Genomic DNA, 24,763 nt, shown 5'->3' with positions numbered 1-24,763 from the left:
TATATGTATGCACATTAACATGTATAGACATTTGCGTAAGGTATTTATATGGCACTGGTATATATATCAATATTTTAAATAATTCGTTTATCAAATATTTATATTTATTTATTTATATATTTATACCAAATGTATATATTTGTAGAGGGTAAGGAGTGGTAAGCATTCAAAACACTCATCTATGGACTCATTTTAGACTTATATGCTCCTGGGAGGTAATCAGAACAGACTTTAATATTTCTTTTCTATAGTAACTTATGCAATCAATATGCTTTAAAAATAAGCCTCTTCCCCGTTCCTGGCCTGTTCAATGACCTACCCGAGGCCCCTCAGAAGCTTAGTTGGAGAGGCAAAAGTAGAAGCTAGGGCTGATTTTCCTATCCAATGGGACGGATTTCATTGAGCACAAAGGCCAGCTGAGTAGAAGAGAGAGAATCCTCAGAGCCTTAGCCACTCATCACACTGCTGCTCTCCTCTGAAGCAGGAGGGACAGCTGGTCCTGTCATGGACTCCAGTACCACGACAGACCCCAGCAACAGTGGCACAAGTTCTCCCCCAGTTACAAGGTTTAGGAAAATGCTTTATGTCGAGAGAGGGCAAATTCAGCCTCTTTACTCATTAATAGGAGAGGAAAAATATGCAAGTGTGATGAAACTAGTCCACGTAAGCTTTTGTGCAAAGCTCCACATGCTCCATCAAACAGCCTTTAACAAAGTTGGTGTATTGCAGCCATGTTGGAGGTAAAGTAAAATTCTGTTGAATATTTCTGATTTTTCTCCATTGACATCTTTGAAAAAAGTCAAATATTTCTGCCGGGCTTTTGGCTTGAGAAAGAGCATCTTAGAAATAGAATAGAAAGCCTCTTGCAGACACATTCATTCTTTTGAAAGCACGTACTTGAAGGGAAGACAAAACCTTTCCAAGAAACATTAACTCCTACTAAAATACGAATATTTCTATGTTTTACCCAGATTAAGTTACAAAATAGAAATGCTCAAAGTGACAGAAAAGTCTAATACTAGATAACATGGAGACTAGTCATTGACCTCACAAGTAGTTCTGCTGGAAAGGCTGCAAACCCCTCAAGCTCTCCAGAACCAGGCCGATTTCTCCCCCTCAGCTTCAATCTACTTTGGATTTAAAGACATCTTAGATTTAAAGACAAGGAAATTTCTTCACTTTTTTTTTTTTTTTTTATTTTCACCATCCCTTGTCTTTCCTGCCTTCCTTTTTTTAGGTAAGACAATTACAGTCTGCCTCAGACATTAAATAAAATAGGACAAAAATGGCCAATCTTTCCTCATTAAAATTTTAAATGGTCAATCTTAAATTACACTGACTTATCCCTTTCTCTTCATAGCCTAATGCATAGTTTCCTTATATAACTAAAGCTTCATGAACAGCTGTTGTTCAAATCAAATTTTTTTGTGTGTAGAGACAAAAAAAAAAAAAAACAACAAAAAAAAACAAACTCCTGCTCCTTGCTAGGGATTAGCCTGAAATCAGAATCCCACTTGCACTGTAGATGAAGACAGCAGAGTCTTCCACTGACAGGAGTCTGAGTCACATAAAGTCAGTACAGAACTTTCGAGAACATATATGTGTATCTTTGCTTGGAGGAAAATTTGAGAATATTTAAAATGTCTTAATTTTGGATTATTCTACATGAAAGCCAGAATTTTAGTGTTTTTGTATTCTCATTAGCAAATACGAAAAACCTTTTGATACAGTGGTTCTCCAGAGTTTGTTCACCATGAAGTAGTTTGGTTGATGCTTACAAATTTGCCAGCTCTCATGGGCATACTATGTCAGAAGGCACCCACAACATCTTTTTTGTTGCTTGAAGACAGAATGTGTTTATGTGCAACTCCTGAGGCAATAACCCCCTCCACTCCTTTCTCTCCACTAAAGGAACGATATTGCAAAACAACTAAGATATAATAAAAATGTTACAGGAATAATCTGAAAGGCACTCTAAGAATTGTTTAAAAATTATTATAAATAAGAATAATGCATTAAGAGAAACAAATCACATCATAACTGTCTTCCTAGCACCTAGAAAACCGTTGGCACAAAGTAGGTACTCAAATTAATATTTGTTGAATGAATGTATTTACCTTGAATGCCAGCATATTATAAAAACTGGGATTGAAAATATTTCTGTTGGGATCTGGGGTTGATTTACCAATGAATGGCAAGGGTTTACGTAAAGTTATGTATATATTCAACATGATGATAACGTAATACTTATCTTGGAGTTAATAAAGAATTTGTGACCAATATGTTATTTAATTTTTCTTATATGTTTAAGTTACACACCATAACTAGTTCGTGATCAAAATGATCATATTCAGAGTACTGACATATCCTTCTTTTCTGACCCCTATAGTCCTAATTTACTTTTACTCTTTCCTTTTTAAGATTTTTTGTCAAGCTCTTTCAAATGGAAAGATCCATCTGTTTATAAGACAGTGAATAAAAGACACACAGATTACAGATTCATAGAAGCCAGATTTAAATACTGGCTTCATCATGGTAAGCCTGGTCATCTCTTTGAATTCTGAGTCCCTTTTATAAATCTGGCTCATAAACAGTAACTGGAATCACTGCATTTTATATTAATAGTATTGTAGTAACTGCTAAGTGGCTGTACAAGCAGAGAAATGGGATGCATGAGCTCAATATGGGAAAGCAGATAAAAAGAAAAAAAATGGGTAAAATCTATCTAAGACAATAGGTCTCTTTACTTTTGGTAAAATTAATTGGTATCACATCATTTTCACTTTAGACATACATGTAAGCTCCCAGTCCCTCGAAGAGTCCAGTATATGCTCATGTGCACCTTATTCAATGTTCATAGCCCGAAGCACTAAAGTTGACCTCTTCAGGGAATAAAGACAAGACACATATGATGCTGTCCAGTTCCCAAGCTGGTCCCCTGGTATTGATTCTTCCATTTAAAATTAGCCTAACTTCTTCTCATTACCATCTTTTAAAAAAATTATTATTATTATAGCAACTATGTATTAAGAACCTATTTTATGTCAGACCCTGTGTAAGGGCTTCGCAAACATGCATTTAATCTTCACAACAACATAAGAAGGTATTTCACAAATGAAGAACCAGAAGCAGAGGGAGCTTAATTGCTCAAGGTCAGAAGCTAACTCAGGTTTCAAAACCAGGCCTGCAAGATTCCAAAGCCAAGGCACTTTCCAGTACACCATGCCTATGCTCAGATCGACTACCCTTCCTGCAACTGTAAGGCTGGAGGGAACTGGAAAAAAACCATGATAATACAATGCACATCAAACACACTTTTCAGAAAATACAGAGCTCGCCTGGCAATGGTAGAGTTTCCACTGCCACTGGTTAGGCAGAGAGATAATGAGGAAGGAAGCATTCTTCTTAGAAATGTTTCAGGAAGGCTCCAGTTCAATTTGGAAAGCCCATCCAGTCCTCCCTCTCCCGGTGATGAACTGTGATCTACAGGCCCCTCTAGGTAGCTCATTTTAAACTCTAGATGTTTTGAGAGACTAGGAAACACCCTGGCCTTCATCACTGAAGAAAATAAGTCAAATCAACTTAAGACTTCAATCTGTCTTGACTGTTTTTATCAGCCAACATTTGAACAAATGACTTGCCACCTTTTATATCTTCATCCCGAGGCCTCTGTCTCTCCAACAGTCAGCTGCCTCCCCCCTGCTCCACACTGTCTATTCAGCTTGTGAAGTGAATCACAGCATATTCCCCCTGAACAATGCACCACACTTGCATCAGTTACTCTAGGAAAAGACGTCACTTCGGTGGAAGGAAGAAAAATAAAAAAGTCCCTGTATTTGGTATTCATTTTATTTTCTTTAAACTAAGCCATAGCAAGTGTAGATAGACACATAATAGTACTTAGGAACAGATTCTTCTGTTAATTTCATGATTATTATTATAAATTGATCTAAAATAATTCTGTTATATGCACAAGACATTTGGCATTTTCCTTCCTTTCATTAAGAGATTTAAAGGTTTACAACACACACATTACATAGGGAATAACACACAGAGGAACAAAACTGAAATTGAAAAGGAAATCAAGATGTCCACTGTGGCCTTATTTATAACATCAAAAGTTGAAAACATGTTTAGCTGCAATGGAATGATTAAACATAGTGGTACTAACAGAATACCATACAGCCATTAAAATATATTGGTAAATTATCTTTAATCCTGTGAATCACAGTGGAAAATGAACTTATAGAATAATAATTGAGAAAAGTAAAGTTTTAAAGTATTCATGTATGTGTGTATGTGTGTGTGTATGTGTATATATATATATATAATATGACCCCAACTATAAGAAATTAGACATTCTGAGACAAAATACTGGACTGTAAATCACACATGAGGTAATTGAGGTTATCTCTAGGTGATAGGCTGACAGGTAACTTTACTATTTTTCTGGATATCTTTTTATATTTTCTAAATTTTACCTCTTGAGTCTATACAAATTTGATGACAGGAAAAAATGAATACTTATCTATGCTTTAGTTTCCTTATCTGTAAAATGGGATAATAATAATAATATCCACTTCTGAGGATAGTTCTGGTAATTAAATGAGAAAAATGCTGGCAAAGCTTTGGCACAGTGCCTAGCATATGGAAGCACTCAAAAAATAACAGGTTTTTTTTCTTTCCTTCTTTTGTTTTAAAGAAAGTATAATGTGATTTAGCATATGAAATTTTATTTTTTCCTCTCAGAGTGTAATTTGTAGAAAATGTTAATATTTCTAAGAGTTTGTGAGATAAGAAGGAAAAAAGGATTTTTGCATATTCTCTTCTGCAAAGCAGTGATGCCAATGCTGTAGTTTGTGCAAAAGGATTCAGGGCAGGCACAGAAAGCAACAGCAAATTACAAACAAACACAGAGATGTATACACATATACACACCATAAACATAGGCAGACACACCACACATACACACAGCATATGCACACACAAAACATAACACACCACACACACACACAAGCACACACACACACAAATAGTGCAGAAGTTCATCATTGGGCAGACAGTAGAAAGAATGTGCTTCTGCTCTTTGTTGCCAAAACTTAAGCATCCTGCTTCTGAAGCTGTCTTGTGGGTTAAAAAACAGGATAAAATCTGTGTTCAAATATTCTTGCTAGTAAAATTAAGTGATCATCCAACCCAGCGTGCCTCCGGTTTACACATGCTTCCATTTGAGCTCTGCATTATGGATTCCTCATCCCATGTACAGTGAAATCCATACCTAGGTCTGCATAGTTAGACTTGAAAAATTGCTTGCGTCCACAAAAGTACAGCTCGAAGTCAGTTTCATTCGACCTGCGCAAAGTGTATCCATTTTCAACAGCAGCAAAAGCATCACAGGTATAACGGTAGGTAATGAAACCATAGCTGTCTCTGCAATGGACAAAGAAGAGGAGTTCAGAGCTGGCGAGGCAGTATTAGCATAAACGACTGTAACCCCTTCTACTTTGAAGACTTCACCAGTGCCAGCGTCTGAACCACTGCATCCATTTATCAGTGTGATTGTCCTGTCAAGCAGTTAAATACTTATTTCTGGGACAGGAAATCTCAACTAGAAAGATTAATAAATAGGGATGAAAGAAAATAAATAAGGTTCTGAACTCAACATGTCATCTGTCAAAGCATTCCCATCCTAGTAATCTTATGGCCATAATTTTTTACATATGTCAGCTTCTAAACAAGAAATAATCTTGAAGATTCTCACCCATCATCCCGGAGATTTACTGTGCACTCCTCAATTTCACCAAAAACTTCAAAACGGTCCCTCAGTTCTGTCCGTGTTGTGTCAGGTCTGATTTTACCAACATAAATCACACGGCGTTCTTCCTAGGGGGGGGAAGTGAGGGGAGACTTGCTAGTTCTGGAGACAGGAAAGAAGTTGAATACTAGAAACGTTCACAAAGGTACAACGCATGCATAACAAGAACCCCCCAGAGCATGCCGATTAAAGCAAAACGCACACGCAAACTGAACGAAAGACTGCACTTGAGTCAAGTTTTACGTTCTATTTCTCTCTTTCTCACATGCACTCTCCTCTATTTTTCCTATCCATCCCTGTTCCCTTGTCACATGAAATTTAATGTATTATAGAAGAAATATGTGTAACACCATCTTTTTATCACTAAGTAGCTGAACCATACCTATTAAATATTTTTTAACACTTGTGACTTGATTATTCTTCAAAATTGGTAACAAACTGACCTGGCTTCCAAAACTGTTTACTTTCTCATTAACTCATAATTTTAATAATAAGATGTACAAATTTTTTCAGTTCCATTGACAAATAGTTGACATACATTGCTGTATAATTTTAAGGTGTACAGCATGATAGTTTGATGTACAAATTTTGACACCCCTCAAAACATTGATTCTTAAACTCTAGTATAAATACAGATTATTCAGGGTGCTTACTAAAAATGCAAATTATTGGGGTTTATTCCAGCTGTATTTAAAACATTTGGAAGATAGGGTTCAATGCTCTTTATTTTTAACAGGCACACCCCAGGGATTCTGATACAGGTGATCAAAAGACAACGTCTTTAAAAAGACTGTCTTAAAACGTAGGCCATTTTAAGCCATGGGTCTCTGAAGAATATGAACTATAAAAGAGGCTATAAATTTCACTTTGCCAAGGAATCTTTTAGGAACAGACTAATGGGTGGGGCCTAATTTTCACAAGTGGAGTCAAAATCATCACAATCTGAAAGTCAACAATAATTTATAACCTACAAAATATGGGAGGAATATTTTATAGCCTGAGGATGGATTCATTCTTTAAAGAATAAGAACACATTCTTAGTCTAAGAAGTAATCCTACATCCCTTGTTCCAAAAAGACAAGGCCAAAGGTGATGACGTCTCTCAAAACTGAGAAAAGGTTTTTCAAGAACATAAGAAGTTAATATAACAAATGTGCTTACCAACTAGTCTGTATGTCTTTCAAGGACAAACAGGAATAAAATGAACTTAAGGTTAGAGAGATTTAAATTAGATGGAAACAGAGACTAGGAAACACAGGACTAGGTATGCATTTAGTTTAGTTTGCCTAAGAGTTTTCTCTGACTGTGTCTTGGATGATATAAAAAGTAGGTTAGGCAAAGAGATATCCTATGTTATTTATTGAACGTATTTCCTTTTCCTTATGAGCTCAGTTTTTAGCAAAGGACCTGGCAAAGATTGGACACTCAGTGTTTCTGAAATGTAACTGAAGAATTCATAGGCTCTATAACACACAGAGAGATCCTCTCCTACGTGGACTATCCTCGTCTTCTTTTACCATATGCAACGCTCATCTTTCTATTTTCATCAGGGACATTCCCCTGAGCTTCAGATTCAAGTAGTCAATGGCCTATTTGACCTCTTGGGTTGGATGTCCCCTAGGTACTTCAAACTAAACCAACATTACCCAAACCAAACTCTCTAGTTGCACCCTTTCTCCAATGGGGCTTTCTGCACTGTATCAGTGAAACGGACACCATCCAGCGAGTTACTAAAGACAAAGACTTCAGTGCCTTCTTTGCTTCTTCCTTCTTAGTCCCCTCCGTATACCCTGTTATCACTCATTAAGTCCTGTTGCTTTTTACTTCCTAAATCTCTCTAATCTGTCTCCTTTACTACATCTCCCCTCAATCAAGCTGCCAGCATCTCTTTGTGGATGAGTGTAACGGCCTTGTAATTTGATCCTGTGTCTGGGTTCACCCTCTTCCAATCTATTCTTTCACTTGAGTCAGAATAGTCTTTGCTATGGAAACAGGAATCCGATCATGCCAATTACTAGCAAAACTATTTCAGTAGTTTCTCATAACATCTAAGGAAAGACCTAAATCATTAATGGGACCTACCGGGCCCTTCAGGGTCTGGACCTGTTGTCATCTCAGCTTCAGCTCCCACATCCTGTTCTTTCCTTTCCTCTATTTCCAGCCACATTGATTTTCTATCAGTCCCTAGTATACACTGCGATCCTTCCTTTCCTAAGGTTTTGGCACAAGCTGTTCCTCTGCTACTTGGAACATCCTTCCCACACTACCTCTCCTTCCCTCCACTGACATAGACAGGCTGTCTAGAATCACACTGGACACAACAGTCACTTCCTTTCTGAGACTTGAGATAAGGGCAGGATTCCTATTATAAGGTGCTCTTACAGAACACTCAACTTCTCTTTCGTAGTTCTGTGCCCAATTGTAATGAAGTAATTATTCATTGTTTTTCAATATTCTTTTTTATTGAAGTATAGTTGATTTACAATGTCGTGTCAGTTTCAGGTACATGGCAAAGTGATTCACCTATATGTGTATATATATATCTATATATATACACACACACACGTATATATTTCTTTTTTTTCAGATTCTTTTCCATTATAGGTTATTACAAGATATTGAATATAGTTCCCTGTGCTATACAGTAGGTCCTTGTTGGTTAGCTATTTTATATATAGTAGTGTGTATTTGTTAATCCCAAACTCCTAACTTATCCCTCCCCGCCTTTACCCTTTGGTAACCATAAATTTGTTTTCTATGTCTGTGAGTCTGTTTCTATTTTTAAATAATTTCATTTGTGTCATATTTTTAGATTCCACGTATAAGCAATATCATATATTTGTCTTTCTCTATCTGACTTAATTCACTTACTATGATAATCTCTATGTCCATCCATGTTGCTGCAATGGCATTATTTCATTCTTTTTGTATGGCTGAGTAACATTCTATTGTATATATATATATAACACATCTTCTTTATCCATTCATCTATTGATGGACATCTAGGCTACTTCCATGTCTTGGCTATTGTAAACAGTGCTGCCATGAACATTGGGGTGCATGTGTCTTTTTTGAATTATAGTTTTCTCAAGATATATGCCCAAGAGTGGGATTGCTGGATCATATGGTAACTATTTTTAGTTTTTAAGGAAACTCCATACTGTTCTCCATAGTGACTGCATCAATTTACATTCCCACTAACAGTGTATGAGGGTTCTCTTTTCTCCACACTCTCTCCAGCGTTTATTGTTTGTGAATTTTTTTAACAATGGCCATTCTGACTGGTGTAATGTGATAACTCATTGTGGTTTTGATTTGCATTTCTCGAATAATTTGTGATCTTACATTTAGGTCTTTAATCCATTTGAGTTTATTTTTGTATATGACATTAGAGAATGTTCTATCTTTTACATGTAGCTATCCAGTTTTCCCAGCCCCACTTATTAAAGAGACTCTTTTTCCTCTATTGTATATTCTTTCCCCCTTTGTCATAGATTAATTGACCACAAATGTGTAGATTTACTTCTGGGCTTTCTATCCTGTTCCATTGATCTGTATTTCTGTGTTTGTGCCAGTATCATACTGTTTTGATTACTGTAGCTTTGTAGTATAGTCTAAAGTCAGGGAGCATGATTCCTCCAGCTCCCTTCTTCTTTCTCAAGATTGTTTTGGTTATTTGGGGTGTTCTGTGTTTCCATACAAATTTTTAACATTTTTTGTTCTAGTTCTGTGAAAAATGCCTTTGGTAATTTGATAGAAATTGCACTGAATCTGTAGGATGCCTTAGGTAGTATGACCCTTTTAATAACATTGATTCTTCCAATCCAAGAACACAGTATATCTTTCTATCTGTTTGTGTCATCTCTAATTTCTTTCATCAGTGTCATCGTTTTCAGAATACAGGTCTGTTGTCTCTTTAGGTAGGTTTATTCCTAGGTATTTTATTCTTTTTGATGTGATGGTAAATGGGGTTGTTTACTTAACTTCTCTTTCTGATATTTCATTGTTAATGTATAGAAATGCAACAGATTTCTGTGTATTAATTTCGTGGCCTGCCACTTTACTGAGTTCACTGATGAGCTCTACCAGTTTTCTGGTAGTGTCTTTAGAATTTTCTATGTATAGTATCATGTCATCTGCAAACAGTGACAGTTTTACCATTTATTTTCCAATTTGGATTCCTTTTATTCCGTTTTCTTCTCTGATTTCTGTGGCTAGAACTCCCAAAACTATGTTGAATAAAAGTGGCAAGATTCCTTATCTTGTTCCTGATCTCAAAGGAAATACTTTCAGCTTTTTCCTATTGAGTATGATGTTAGCTGTGGATTTGTCATATATGGCCTTTATTATGGTGAGGTATGTTCCCTCTATGCTCACATTCTTGAGAGTTTTTTATCATAAATAGATGTTGAGTTTTATCAAAAGCATTCTCTGCATCTATTGAGATGATCATATAGTTTTTATTCCTCAGTTTGTTAATGTGGTGTGTCACCCTGACTGATTCATGGATATTGAAAAATCCTTGCATCCCTGGCAAAATAAATCCCACTTGATCGTGGTGTATGATCCCTTTAATGCACTGATGGAGTTGATTTGCTAGTATCTTGCTGAGGACTTTGCATCTGTGTCCATCAGTGATCCTGGTCTGTTCTTTTTTTGTGGTGTCCTTGGTTTTGGTATTGGGGTGATGGTGGCCTCATAAAATGAGTCAGAAGTGTTTCTTCCTCTGCACTGTTTTGGAACAGTTTCAGAAGGTTAAGTATTAACTCTTCTCTATATGTTTGGTAGGATTTGCCTGTGAAGCTATCTGATCCTGGGCTTTTGTTTGTTGGATGTTTTTTAATTACTGACTCAGTTTCAGTACTGGTAACTAGTCTGGTCATACTTTCTGTTTCTTCCTGGTTCAGTCTTGGGAGATTGTGCCTTTCTAAGAATTTGTCTCTCTCCTCTCGGTTGCGCGTTTTATTGGCATACAGTCGTTCATGGTAGTCTCCTACGGTCCTCTGCATTTCTGTAGTGTTGGTTGTAACTTCTACTTTTTTCATTTCTGATTTTCTTGATTTGGGGCCTCTCCCTTTTTTTCTTGGTGAGTCAGGCTAAAGGTTTATCAATTTGCTCATCTTTTCAAAAAAATCAGCTTTTAGTTTCATTGATTTTTTTCTATTATTTTTTGACTTTTTTGTTTGTTTTGGTCTCTTTTATTTGCTTCTGCTCTGATCTGTATGATTTATTTCCTTCTACTAACTTTGGGTTTCATTTGTTCTTCTTTCTCTAGTTGCTTTAGGTGTAAGGTGAGGTTGTTTATTTGAGGTTTTTTCTTGTTTCATCAGGTAAGCTTGTATCGCTATAAACTTCCCTCTTAGAACTGCTTTTCTGCATCCCATAGATTTTGGATCATCCTGTTCTTATTTTCATTTGTCTCTAAGTATTTTTTTATTTCCTCTTTGACTTCTTCAGTCATCCATTGGTTGTTTAATAGCATATTATTTAGCCTCATGTTTGTGCTTTTTGCAGTTTTTTTTCTTATTGATTTCTAATCTCATAGTGCTGTGATCAGAAAAGCTTGATATGATTTCAATTTTCTTAAATTTATCAGGGCTTGCTTTATGGTCCAGCACATGATCTATCCTGGATAATAATCCATGTGTACTTGAAAATAATGTCTATACTGCTGCTTTCAGATGGAATGCTTTTTTCCATCCTCTCATTTTCAATCTGTATGTGTCTCTAGATATGAAGTGGGTCTCTTGTAGACAGCATATATATGGGTCTTGTTTTTGTATCCATTTAGCCAGTCTATGTCTTTTGGTTGGAGCATTTAGTACATTTAAATTTAAGGTAATTGTCTATAGGTATGTTCTTATTGCCATTTTGTTAACTGTTTTGGATTTCTGTAGATCTTTTGCTCCCCATCCTTATTTTGGTCTCTTCTTTTGTGATTTGATGACTAGCTTTAGTGCTATGTTTGGATTCCTTTTTCTTTTCTGTGTGCATATCTATTATAGATTTTTGATTTGTGGTTCCCATGAGGTTTTGGTATAGCAACCTATATATATATATATATATATGTGATTGCTTTAAGTTGATGATCTCTTAATTTCAAATGCATTTTAAGTACCCTACATTTGTACTCTTCTCCCCTCACAATTATTGGTTTTGATATTATATTTTACATCTAATTGTATTATGTATCCCTTAACTGCTTATTGTGGATACAGATGATTTTACTACTTTTGTTTTTTAACCTCCTGATTAGTTTGTGTATGGATGATCCCCTACCTTTGCTGTATGTTTGCCTTTACTGATGAGCTTTTCCATTTCATAAGAGTCTTGTTTCTGGTTGTAGCCTTTTCTACCTAGACAAGTTCCTCTGGCATTTGTTATAAAGCTAGTTTGGTGGTGCTGAATTCTTTAAGCTTTTGCTTGTCTGAAAGCTCTTGATTTCTCCATCAAATCTGAATGACAGCCTTGTAGGGTAGAGAATTCTTGATTGTAGGTTTTTCCCTTCTATCACTTTAAATATATCATGCCACTCCCTTCTGGACTGCAGAGTTTCTGCTGAAAAAACAGCTGATATCCTTATGGGGGTTCCCTTGTATGTTACTTGTTGCTTTTCTCATGTTGCTTTTAATATTGTCTCTTTATCTTTAATTTTTGTCAGTTTGATTACTATGTGTCTTGGTGCATTCCTCTTTGGGTTAATCCTGTATAGGACTCTCTGTACTCACTGGACTTGGGAGACTGTTTCCTTTCCCAGGTTAGGAAAGTTTTCAGCTATTATCTCTTCAAATATTTCCTCAGGCCCTTTCTCTCTCTCTTCTCCTTCTGTGACACCTATAATGTGATTGTTAGTGCACTTGGTGTTGTCTCAGAAGTCTCTTAAACTGTCTTCATTTCTTTTCATTCTTTTTTCTTTATTCTGTTCTGCAACAGTGATTTCCACTACTCTGTCTTCCAGCTCACTGATCCATTCTTCTACCTCATTTATTCTACTGTCCTTCTAGTGTATTTTTCATTTCAGTTATTGTATTCTTCAACTCTGTTTGGTTGTTCTTTACATATTCTAACTCTTCATTAAAAACTTCTAACTTCTTACTCTGTGCATCTGTTCTCCTGAGTTCTTGGATCATCTTTACAATTACTCTGAACTCTTTCTCAGGTAGATTGCCTATCTGCACTTCACTCAGTTGTTCTTCTGGGGTTTCATCTTATCTCTCCATATTCATTACTTAATGTCTATCTCCCCCTACAATGAAAACTTCATGAAAGCAGAGACCATATAAGTCCTATTGGCTATTATATTTTAAGGGTCCCTGAAACACAGGAGTCTTCTTATTGAATATTTGTCAAAGTATCAATCAATTGCCAATCAAATACTTAATGTCACACCTTTCATCACATCAAAGATGCCTAAGTGTGGCCCTTACTCTCTGAGACTCTCTAAGACAATGGAGAATGAAAATCAGGTTTGGTCCTTTTTCACAGGAAAAATCTTGCCCCAGTAGCTCAGCTGACTGTACGAAAAAGTATCTATGATTTGGTTTTGCAGGTTTGGTTTTGTAAGAAGTGTGGGGTTACTACTTGTTTGCAGGACTCTCACTTTTCTTACTCTGCTGAAAGACTTGGTAAAACACAATACTTCTGAAAATGGCCACTGAGCCTAAATAACTGACCAGATGAAGTACAGTAAGCAGAGGAGGCTGCCTGATTCACTTCCATGTAGATTGTATATCTCAATTTAAGGTAGTAATTGTGCTGTTTCAGAGCACCCAGCACATCCTGGAGGTCAATAAATATAAATGGAGAGTGAGGCTTATCCTGGAGTACTGCTGTACACTTGAGCAAGGGAATCATAACACCGCATTCCATTCTATTTACGCAGTGTGCTCTAGCCAAACAGCCAAATGTGATGGGACTGTTATCTAAACTTCCTGGCGCCTGCTTGCATGACTGTTATGCATTTTCTTTTTTTAATGAGCATTTTTCAGAAGGTTACTACTGTATGAAGGCAAAGGAGGAGGAAATGCAGAAGGGAGAGAAAGAAACTGAACCATCACAAAGAAATCGTTCAACTACTGTTATGGGAACACACACAGCCTATGTTCGTATTCAAGGAAATTCAGAGTTAAAGCGAAATCGACCATATGCATGCCCATATGCAGACATATTGGGATAGTCTCTGAATTGCTTCTTTATACAAAATGGTATGCAACAATAATCCCACAAAGAAGATAAACCAGAGGACCTTTTATATCCAATACTGATACATTCTGCAGTAAAAAGAAGATACAACCTAGACAGGAAAGACAGAAATCCAAAGAGCTGGTCCATAATCACTTAAATTACCTATCTGACTATCATCTCCTTTTATGCAACATAGGACTGGGACCACGTCTTGCTACCTTACAAAGATCAGAGATTGAATACATGTAGAAATTCTCATTTAAGAAAATAATTATAGTGCCTGGTTTTCCTAGAGCTAAAAATGAAGCTAACAGGCATCTAAGGTCTAAAAAGCAAAGACAAAAATCTTTCCAAGACTGGCCAAAATGTCTAGCAAAGAACCGATTATTTTTAACATGTTGCAGTTTTATTAGGCAGATTAATAGATTCCATATCTTTAAAAAACCTTAACATTTGCAGCCAATTTTTCAAGACATTAATTTCTAAACAGGAGATGAAAGGAAAAGAAATCAAAATGCTTAATAACATTTCCAACTTCTTAAAGGCTTGGAGGAACTCTAAACCTTTGGAAAGGCTCCTTGAAAAATGATTTTCAGACCAGTTTTCACTATCGAGGAGGATGGAACATTTATCAAGTATCTTTTGGCTTTAATTTTCACAAAAGCTAGTTTGCTGATGGGGTGGATAATAAAATTGAAGATTTATGTTGCATTAACAGGTATGGTAACTCCTCATTATATCAAAACACAGGGGATTAAGAAAGGAAAAAAGAAAAAAAAAAAAAACCCTGACTGAATTAACTGAATTTGCATTATCAAAATCTTTATCAAAAGAGTACAGAGCCTTCCAGTTAGCTGGGGAAAACATACAATGGTTGTTTCTCATCAAGAAATAAGCTATGCCTGGTAAAAGGGGTTTGACTAAGAAGAAAAGGAAACTAGTAGGGAAATGAACATTTACTGAATTCTAATATACGCCAAGGACTGTGCTGGATGCTTTTTCGTGGGTTACCTCACTAAAACGCTCTGCAGTGCTAGGTAACAACAAGGAACAGCCTGAGATAATTTGGATTTTGGTTCTCAGAACTTTTAGTATACATTTCCCAAGTCAGGATAATGTAAAAATTTCTCTTCCTATGCTAAGGAAACTGCAATGAAAGATTTATGTTCATTTCCAGATTAATTGCAACCTAACTTCCTCAAAAATTCCAAGTATATGACATATAGTATAGATGAGATGAATGGATCAAAGCCAGGCTACTTCTAGAATGGGTGGTACAGCTAGGTTCTCTATCTAAAATGTAAAGTGAAAGGAGTGAATGGCCATGAAAAGGTGTGGATGGACAGAGAAACAAAGGCCAAAACACTGTCAAAATGCCAAAACAAAAGCTTTTTCTTTTTTCTCTTGTCTTTAATATTAAGGACACTCATCTGATGAAGGAGGTGTTCAATAAGTGCCTGCTACTAGGGGAGCACTCTCAGGGGAGAAACAAAACTACAGCATCCAGTTTACCAACATTACCTCCATCCAAGTTCTATCGAGAATACTCTTTACTGTCTAAAGTTGGATAAATGTGCATAAATCCAGGCTAGTCTACTTAAGAGCTAATACACAAATAAAAGCTAAGATGCAAGTAAACACAGTGATGTCAGAAAACATGAAAACTATAGGCTGAGTGTATGTGTAACCACTTTTCCTAAAACTGAAAAATTTCTAAGAAGTGAGTTTAGACTCCTAATATAACATATTCACCCATACGGAAGAGCTCTTGAAAAAGGCTTGAATAGAAAATTTTATTTTCTCTGAAAAGAATAACTGAGAAATTACACATTTATTTTTTTCATTTGGAAGAAGCTGATCATTATCAGTGACGATGCACTGTTTCTGGCTCCTGGGCTGCAGACTGACCCACGGAGAAGAGAAAAGAAATGGCGCAGTCATCGCCCAAGCACATCTGGTTTCGGTTTTAAGCACTGAGCCATTTCATAATGTCTAGATTTGCCCTTAAAATTAACATGCCATTATCATGTTTTCTGGCTGGAAACTGTAGAGATTGCAAATGAAGTTGGACTTAGAACTCCACGAGAAATTAGAACACTGACAGTTTAGACATTAAGCACTAAACTCTGGCTTGCAGAGTTCCAATATAACCTGAATTATTTCAGGCCTACAAGACTAAGATAAGCAGAGAGTGAACTGGTTTTTGAGAGTGTAGGGATGGAAATTGGAGGAAAGCAGCAACTTAAACAATGGCAAGATTCAACCACAACACATGAGTCTGTGTTAGTAATTACTAATGAGTATTCTCTTCTTAACTCTGATGTGACGCACTGAAGTTGGTCTGAATAAAGACTTTTAGAGGCATAAACAATAAAAAGTTTATAGATGGCCTAAACCATCTCCTTCTTATGGAATTAAAAAAATTATAATAAATAATAATACAATAATAAGAGCAAGGTGGCAAAGATGACAAATTTTGTAAAATATCATTACATGATTTTAACATTTTTTTTTCATTTCCTTTTGGAGACTTTCATTTCCTTTTGCTGGTCTTCTAATTATGGGATTGATTCGAATTAATGAATCATCCAGCCCCACACTCACAATATTCCATATGTAATTTGCTACCGATTCATGACTTTAAGGATGTCTCAGCAAACTGTATGGAAATCACCTTCCCGGCGACTTGGGCAAACTGTCCTAAGTTCTTCTAGCTGTTCCACGAATGACTTTTCAAGCCAATCTAGCCAAATAAGTCAAAAATCATTGCCTGACTCTCCTTGCCCAAGTCCATAAAAATATACTTCACAAACACATTATGGCACAAAAAAGCAGATCATTTTGAGGGAGATCAATCAGAAAAACTTCCCATGGGGAATCTCATTAAACAGTTCCACTATGCCTTTCAGATAGTCTTCAAAATATTATGACTTACAAGACCCTTCAAGGATCTGGAACCCTCCAGATTTATTTTCTGCCACTGCTGTAGCCCAGTGTTCTAATTAAATGACTAGCAGTTTCCCAACACACCTTGATCTTTTCCAGAGATTTAGTATGAGCTAAAGTCTCTGCCTAGAAGACTAATTCCCAATGAAAATATAAAACACCATATACAACTTTTAAATTTTCTGAGGCACATTTTAAAAAGTAAAAAGAAACAAATTTAATTTTAATAATATATTTTACTTGACTCAATATAGCCAAAATATTATTGTTTTAACTTGTCATTGATATAAAATATTAATGAAGTATTTTACATTCTTTTTTGGTACTGTCTTCAAAATCTAATCCTCTTAGAGTGCATCTAAATTTTGGACTGGCTGAACTAGCCTTGCAGCTAATGGCTACCGTACTGGATCGCACAGGTGTAGAAAACCTTTGTCCTTCCCTCCCTTTAGGTTTCAAATCGATCTCACCCTCTGCAGGGATGCCCTCCCTCATTCCCGGGGATGGGTTCCCACTCATATGCCACCTCAATACCTTAGATGGATCCATTACAATAGCAATTAACACATCCTATTGTTTCTTTGTGTATCTTTATTAGCCAGTAGACTTGAAGTTCCCTGGATGTGGGGACTAGGTCTTACCTAATTTTCTATCCCAAGCACCTAGCAAATGTTTGCACTTAAAGTCATGCGTTTTCATTTCTGTTAAGCAGAAATAGTATACAATTATCCAAGTGGAAGTTGGTTTAACAGGAAGTCCCAAATCTTTATATTATGCTCTTACTACCTATGAGTAAAGTAAACAATCTCTATGCCTAGTTTTCTTTTTTCAATCTGCTTTAAAAAAAAAAAAATAAAAATCTCAAAGCCAAAACTCTCACAAATATCTAGTTAATTTATAATAATTTAAAATAAAGCAAGTTGACATTTGCACTAAGCTATCTTTCAAAGGATAAAGACTGTCCTTGTCAAAGAATTAACTAAGGAACTGGTCAACATTTGTGACATAAAGGAAGGGCAAAGTGTATCTGCTTCTAAACCAGAGCAAGTGACCTCAAGAGTGCCTTTGGCTCAGGCATCAACTGTAGAATGTAGACCAATCTCACTATTTGATCTATTTGGAAAAAGCCTAACTAGCAAAAAGACCCCTCCTTTCTTCACTCTAGTAAGTATCTAGCACCAAATCATCTTTGGAAGGAATGGAATAAGGATATGTCATTTCTCTACATTTATCTACACAGCTTTGGTCATAGCTGTGTTATATTTTGTTCAAATGAGCAGATATGTGATAAATCAATTTCTCTCTTTAGTGTCACTCTTTTGAGAAGACACATGAAGATTTTTTTATCAAACATGAATTTGAAAACACTAAAATAACTGTCTTCTATATGCTTACTCAACACGATTCTCTTTTGTAAAGATTAATAGCAATGCGCCACATCACAAGGCTTTGTAAACTATGTGGCGTTCTATCAACGTGAGTTATTGTAATTACTGAATAGGCTATTAATTAAAAACAGCAACATTAGAAAAATTGAATTTTCAATTTTCATTAGTCTTTTTAAGTGTTAACTAATGATACTCTGGCAGACCTTAATATCACAGCTCATTTGAAAGTTGAGAAAAATGAGGAAAAGTGTTATAATTTGCACAAGGCCTTTGGTTCGGTCTTACATAGATTCAAAGTTAAACAGCAGCAAAACCTAGACCTTTAGCCTAAGTATTAAATTACTCCTCCCTTTCTTCTCCTTGAGTGCCTGAGTTACCAAGCCTCTCAGTTAACCTTTTTCCTCCAGCTGATAACTGTTGCCAATGCTTGATTTTGACTCCATTAGTCAGCTCTTCTATGTAGGTTTTTCAAGATTTTGTTGATGGTAATGGTTTGTCTTAAAGGTACCATGGAAATCTAAACTTTACAGTTAAAAATAATTTCCCTAAGCCCTGGTTAGCTTATAGGCAAGATGCATGAAAGGCTGATCTTCACTCAAATGACTCTGAGCAGCTAGCACAGACAGACAGCAGCTGCAATGTACAAAAACAGTGCCATTTCTGATGGATTGGTCATGGCTCCCTGGAGCACCATATTGGGAAAGTCCTTAAGGCTCTCTGGGGGCACAGTTGGAAAGAGTTCCCTAATTAATTAGGAATCTTTGCCTTGGACAAGTACTGGGCTAACATTTGGAGGGTCTCATTTTTATCTTCTAAGGTCTGACCAACAGAGAATAAACTAGATTCACCTAACCTGGAGCCTTACCCCAAAGGGTCAGTCCTCTTGAAATGTCAAGTTAATGCAATACCCTGCAGTAAGTGGTGCTGAAATCCATAATAGGTTACTTAAAAGTGATTCATAAGAAATGTGGGTGCTGGGTTGAACCAGCACAAGGAAGAAATGATGACATTCTTAGCAAATCTTTCTCTACCGCCTCCTTTAAATCTAACTTGAATCCAGTCTCCTCATGGACAATCCAATCTTTATGCCTGCCAGAAAGACAAAAACTGAAACCAAACAGAGATATCTACTCACAGAAAAAAATCAGCAGAGAATATTAAGAAAAACTCATCCTCTGGCCCCATGGGACCAGTTATCTGACTGAATAAATCTCCCCTCCCACCATTTTTAGAAACAAAAGTCAAAAAACAGTAATGAGCTTCAAGATGAATAAGAAATAGGTAGTATGAATGAGAAATACACTGACCTAACATTTTGTTTTCCAATAATCTGTATTAAGAGGGATTGAGGACTCACTGATGCTTTAAAGTCAAAAGGCCAAATATGGCATATTCTAATAGAGTCTTTATTTTAGTTTCTAATCTACCCCCCAAAAAAGACAGAAGGAAAAAGAAAAAGAAAAGAAAGAAGAAAAAAGAAAGAAAGAAAGAAAGAAAGAAAGAAAGAAAGAAAGAAAGAAAGAAAGAAAGAAAGAAAGAAAGAAAGAAAGAAACCCTCCCGTAAAATGAAAGTTAGCTCCAAGCTGCTTACAATTGCCTTCTGCCTCTGCCTCTCCCTTTGTTTGGCCCTTTCAGACTCCCGTTTCTCATACTCTTTGCGGTATTCTTCCCTCTTCAGCCTCTCGTGCTGATACTCCTCGTAGCTGTCATACCTGAGAAACATAACTTCATCATTAAGTCAACCACCTCCATTTGCACGAGCAAAACTTATCACAAACTGGGGAGGGGGTGGGGTTTTAGAAAACATCTGGTCATCCATGAGGAGGGGAGGGGCGGAGCAGGAGGCACCATTACCTGGGCCGCCGGCTGCAGGGTGATCTTGAACGTGATCTTGCGCACAGCGGAGAATTTCGGTGCGTTGGGTGTCTGCAGTGTCCTGCCTCATAGTAGTAGCCAGATCTGGGGGGGGGGGGGGGGGGGACAAAAAAAGGCATTTGCCACTGCCGGTTAACCCCAGTTTAAGGGCACGACGGAAAATCCCCTGGAACTTCTTGTTAAAGAAGCCGGCTTTGGCTTCCCAGCTACTAGGGAGATTTCCCAGTGACACTTAGCGATCACCTAGTCAGCTTAGAGGTCTGGGAGTGATGTGTTCTCTTCCAGCGTCTCTCGTTGACGTGAACGCCGAACGCCAGTCTGGTACACTGCCAGCTTTATCTTGCATGGACCTCAACTACCCTGGCCCGGGGCAGCTCTCCAGGTAATGGAAAAAGTTAGATGAGCAAGTTTCTTACAAATTGCTCTCTCTGATCTGACTGGCTCAAGGCACTGTGCTCAAGGATGACAGATTTAGGAGAAGATAGGGAGGAGTGAATGTGTAACAACAATCTTGTTAGATCCAGCTGCACCAAGAATGTGGTGGTCAGGGGCTGGGCTGCCTGTGGATTTTGAAAGCTTTTTTTTTTTTTTTTTTTTTTTGACTTCCTGGGGACTCCTTAGGCTTTGGGTGGGTTTTGACAAGGTTTACCTTGAAGAGGATCTACTGCCTGGGGACCTTGATCTTGACCTGGAATATGGTGATCGGGAACACGACCTGCGTCGAGAAAAGGACCTTGAAGGAGAGCGCATCCTTTGGGGTCTTTGAGAAAATAAGGATTTGGGTGGTGACACGGAATCTCTACACGGAGAGTTAAAAGAAGAGCAAGAAGGCGACACATCGAACAACGAATAGGGTTGCGCGCCATCCCATGGGGAGTTCAGTTTATCACTTTCATCTTCGCTGTCATCAAACAGGCCATCCATGGCTAGTCCTGAATTTATAAACATAGGTAGTTTGGAGAATTGTTCATTACTGAAATCACTGTCCCTCAGTTCACTGGTCTTGTCTGCTTCGTCGTCAAAAACAGCTCGACTGGGATGGCCGAAATGCTTGTTCAGCTCAGCTCGGATTTCCTGGTCTTGGAGCTGTTTTCTGGTGCTGCCGGGAGAGACCTGCCTGCTCGCCTCCGAAGTCTCTCTCAGGTAGCACTGGTCTGAATCTGTGGAAGGGCACATCTGCCCCTGCCAGTCGGAGGAAGCATCTTTGTATTCTAGTTGTCTAGAGTCTTGGAGCTCCTGTGATATATTAATAAGTATTTCCGTTTTGGAATTAATTGACTGACAATAGTCATGGTCACCAAACAGCCGCAGACTGGGCCGCCTGGCCTTCCTTTCCTCGTGTCCACTGGTGAGCACTGAGGTCTTGCTGAGCTGTGCGTACAACTCCGACTGCTCCGGCCCTTTCTTGGTGGGGTTATTGCCTTGGGTACCAGAAGACTCACTGTACCGGGGCTTCTTTGATGGCGGAGGTACCACAGTCTTGCAAGAGGGCTTCAGCTTTGGAGAAGCCCTAAAAGGGTTATCTTGGTTGGCTTTATGAGGAGGAGTTGTGGGTGGAGTTAGACCTGAGGTAAGAACAGGAAAAAAAAAAAAAAAAAAAAGGGAGAGAAAAAGAGAAAAGAGACAGGGATAATGCTGTTAAGCTCCAGAATCTGTTTTCCTAATTTTTCCAAGGTTTCAGACAATGATTAAAACTCAGGGAAAAGAGAAGGAAACTAAATTCACGACAATACCTGAAAAAGTGACTCTGTCCCCCAGAGCCTCTGGCACCAAGAAAAGATGGATCCACAATGCAAGGCAGCACTGGAAGCCGCGATATTTTGTATTTCAAGCGCCAATGCTAATAGACCCGGCTTCCCAGAGAACACGGATGTGTCACCACTGGCCTCCACAGCACCAAAGCTCAGATTTTCAAGGGCATTTTACAGTTTGTGTTATGGAAAATTAACGCGGCAGGACTCAGGGGAATCATAGAATAGCTTTGGTAGCATTTGTCTGCAAAGAACGCTGGGGAGGATGCATGTGGGTCAGGACTTTTTGTACCATCAAGGATATCTACCCACGCAGCCAAAGAATGAGGCGACTTTAAAAAAAAAAAAAAAAAAGGAAGGGATGACTGCAAATGCCAGCAGGGTGGGAATGACACGGGCAACTTCAAAGTAAGTTTGGTAAAATCCAGCAGGCGAGCGCAGGGCACCAGACAACTCTCCAACCTGACGGCAATGATTCTTTGTCTCCACAGTTCATTAACTTAGTAAACCGTGGCTAATGTAGGTATAATACATTCTTGTAAGCATAACTAATACATTCTGTCTAAAATATGATTCTGCAACAGAAACCTAAGAGAACAGTAACACTAAATACTGCAGTGCCAGCGGACCATTTTATTTGGAGCAGCACATCGGGATTAAAAGGAATCCAAGCTTTTCGCAAATAACTAATTAAAGAAATGAAAAACTAAAGGAAGAAGGGAAAAAACAAAACCAAGCAAAACCTGGCAGTTGTTGCCTTTCTACAGAAGGGCAGACAATTCCATCAGAAGTCACGATGGGGAAGCCTGTGAAGGCTGGTTGCCTCTGTTCAGTTTCATCCCCGAGTGAGTCCTTCTCATCCCTTTGTGCCGAGGAAGAAGAATTGTGGAATGACTCCAGAGTCAGGGAACTTTGAAGAAGGGCAGGCTGGAGTTCAAATAACTTTATGCTTACAAGGGAACATTTTAGTTTACAATACACTTTTTATTTAGGAGAATGGGTGAATGCTATTCAGCAAAAAAAAAGAACTTCAAGTCTGCTAACAAGCCTGGGGTTAGACTTAAGGCAACTGCATATTTCAAGGCGAGGCAGAGAAATCTTACCTTGCTGGGCGAAAAAAAAAAGTATATATATTTATCAAGAACCAAGTAGGTCACAGAAAGCCACAAGAAATTTTGGTATGAACACAAAGACACTGCCTCTCTCCCCCACTTTACAATAAAGAAATAGAAGAAATGAATATTTTCCTTAACTTGAAAGATTTTGCACCCGCATTTGGCAAAGTTTATTATGCACAGTTAATTCTCCCTAAATAAGGGAAGAAAATGTCCAAAAATGCAAAGCTTTTTTTGACTTTTAGAAATCTATCGCAGGAAAGTTTAGAATGACAGGGACATGCAAACACAAAGAGAAGAGGACACTGCTCTCCCTTAGTGCCACATCCGAGTCTCAGGAAAGCTTCCCTTTATTATCAGCCTACTGTTTGCCTACCCTCCACTCTTGGCTCGAAGATAACAGGGGCAGGGGGGTGGCTGGGAGGAGAGACATTACTGGATGAGTCATCGCTATCAACAAAGCCCACTCATCCTGTGCTCCATCGTTCACAGACAAGTGTAACTTCCACTCAACCTAAGAAATCCCTACATGGCCAATCTCCCCTCCCCCCTCCCCTTCCCCTCCGTCTGTCCCTCCTCCTCCTCCTCTCCCTCCTCCCCTCAACTCTGGCTCTTTCTCTTTCTTTCCCTTATTTCTCTCTCCTTGTTTCCTTCACTTTTTGCACTGCCCCGTGCATTCACACTGATTTCTACCACACGCTACCTTCAATGACCACTACACCAAATTCAAAGATACTAATTCTCAGCAAGCAAATGACAAGCTCTCAAACATTTCTCACAGGAAGCTAAGATGCTCGTAGAAACAATGATGAATAACCTCTCTTTAATGAGTAAATAAGTCAAATACTCCAAATGACATAGCCTCTGAGTTGGGGAAAATGACATTCAACCTCCTCAAATGCAACTCTGTGACTCTTTTCCTGATACTCTGAATTAGGGCAATTTTTACTTTTCCAATAATTTACTGCCAGGATCACTCACCTGATGCTCATCAGATATTGCTACGTTTTCCTGCTTATCTCTTTTTGAATGTGAATTATATCTTGTCTCTCCAAACAGATTAGAAACTCTTAGTGGAATGTTGCTTGGGCCACGCTTTTTGCAAAATTTTTCACTCCTTTTGATTTTTCTGGATCCTCCTTTACTTGTGAGTCTCCCATTTCGGTGGCCCAGGGGTCACTTGGGAAGGTGGTCAAATATTTTTAATGACAAAGTTCACAGACCACATACGGAGAGCCACTGTGCTGTCGTGTTATGAGGTCCCCTGCCTTGATCTCAGGTATATGTATTTTGACTGACATTCTAGACTTATAAAAAGAAACTCTAAACTTCAGAAACACCAAATTAGGCCACTATTAAAGAGAGACTAGTTCTAAAAATAGCTCAGCTATCTAGGGATTTTAAATATAGAAATTCTTTTTAGTCTTGAACATTCGAAACCCTTGTCCTTAGAACCTAAGCTCATTATCGCTTAAATAACTAGTTCTCAAGCTGCTCTTGGAAGCGCCGACACCCACTCTGATTGTAGTTTCTTGGAGTGAAAAACAAAGTCTTTCACTTCTTTCACTTATTAGATGGCCTGTGGCAATTAAACAGACATTTGCTGAGCAACTACTATGTGCTGAATATTCCACCGTACGCTGGCATTTCAGGGACTCAGCTCTCAGGACTCCCTCATTCTTTTCAATA

General features: G+C 37.9%; 1 protein-coding gene across 6 annotated transcripts in view; it reads right to left on the bottom strand.

Annotated features, from left to right (window-relative positions):
- PPARGC1A (PPARG coactivator 1 alpha) overlaps positions 1-24,763 on the bottom strand; it is a 291,472-nt gene that overhangs the window by 4,117 nt on the left and 262,592 nt on the right. For 4 of the 6 annotated variants that reach the window (XM_074349718.1, XM_074349731.1, XM_010963049.3 and 1 more), the window contains exons 8-12: positions 20,858-21,773; positions 20,188-20,292; positions 19,925-20,045; positions 5,762-5,883; positions 5,279-5,430 (exon numbers count right to left, since the gene is read on the bottom strand). In XM_074349718.1, the coding sequence (XP_074205819.1) occupies positions 5,279-5,430; positions 5,762-5,883; positions 19,925-20,045; positions 20,188-20,292; positions 20,858-21,773 (1,416 nt within the window). The remainder of the gene's footprint in view (positions 1-5,278; positions 5,431-5,761; positions 5,884-19,924; positions 20,046-20,187; positions 20,293-20,857; positions 21,774-24,763) is intronic. The other 2 variants (XM_074349733.1, XM_074349734.1) reach the window with 2 other exon arrangements.

This window comes from Camelus bactrianus, chromosome 2 (assembly GCF_048773025.1).
Source record: "Camelus bactrianus isolate YW-2024 breed Bactrian camel chromosome 2, ASM4877302v1, whole genome shotgun sequence".
NCBI classification, from domain to species: Eukaryota; Metazoa; Chordata; class Mammalia; order Artiodactyla; family Camelidae; genus Camelus; species Camelus bactrianus.
Note: the sequence above shows the minus strand (reverse complement) of the source record. Positions and strands in the feature narration are given on the sequence as shown.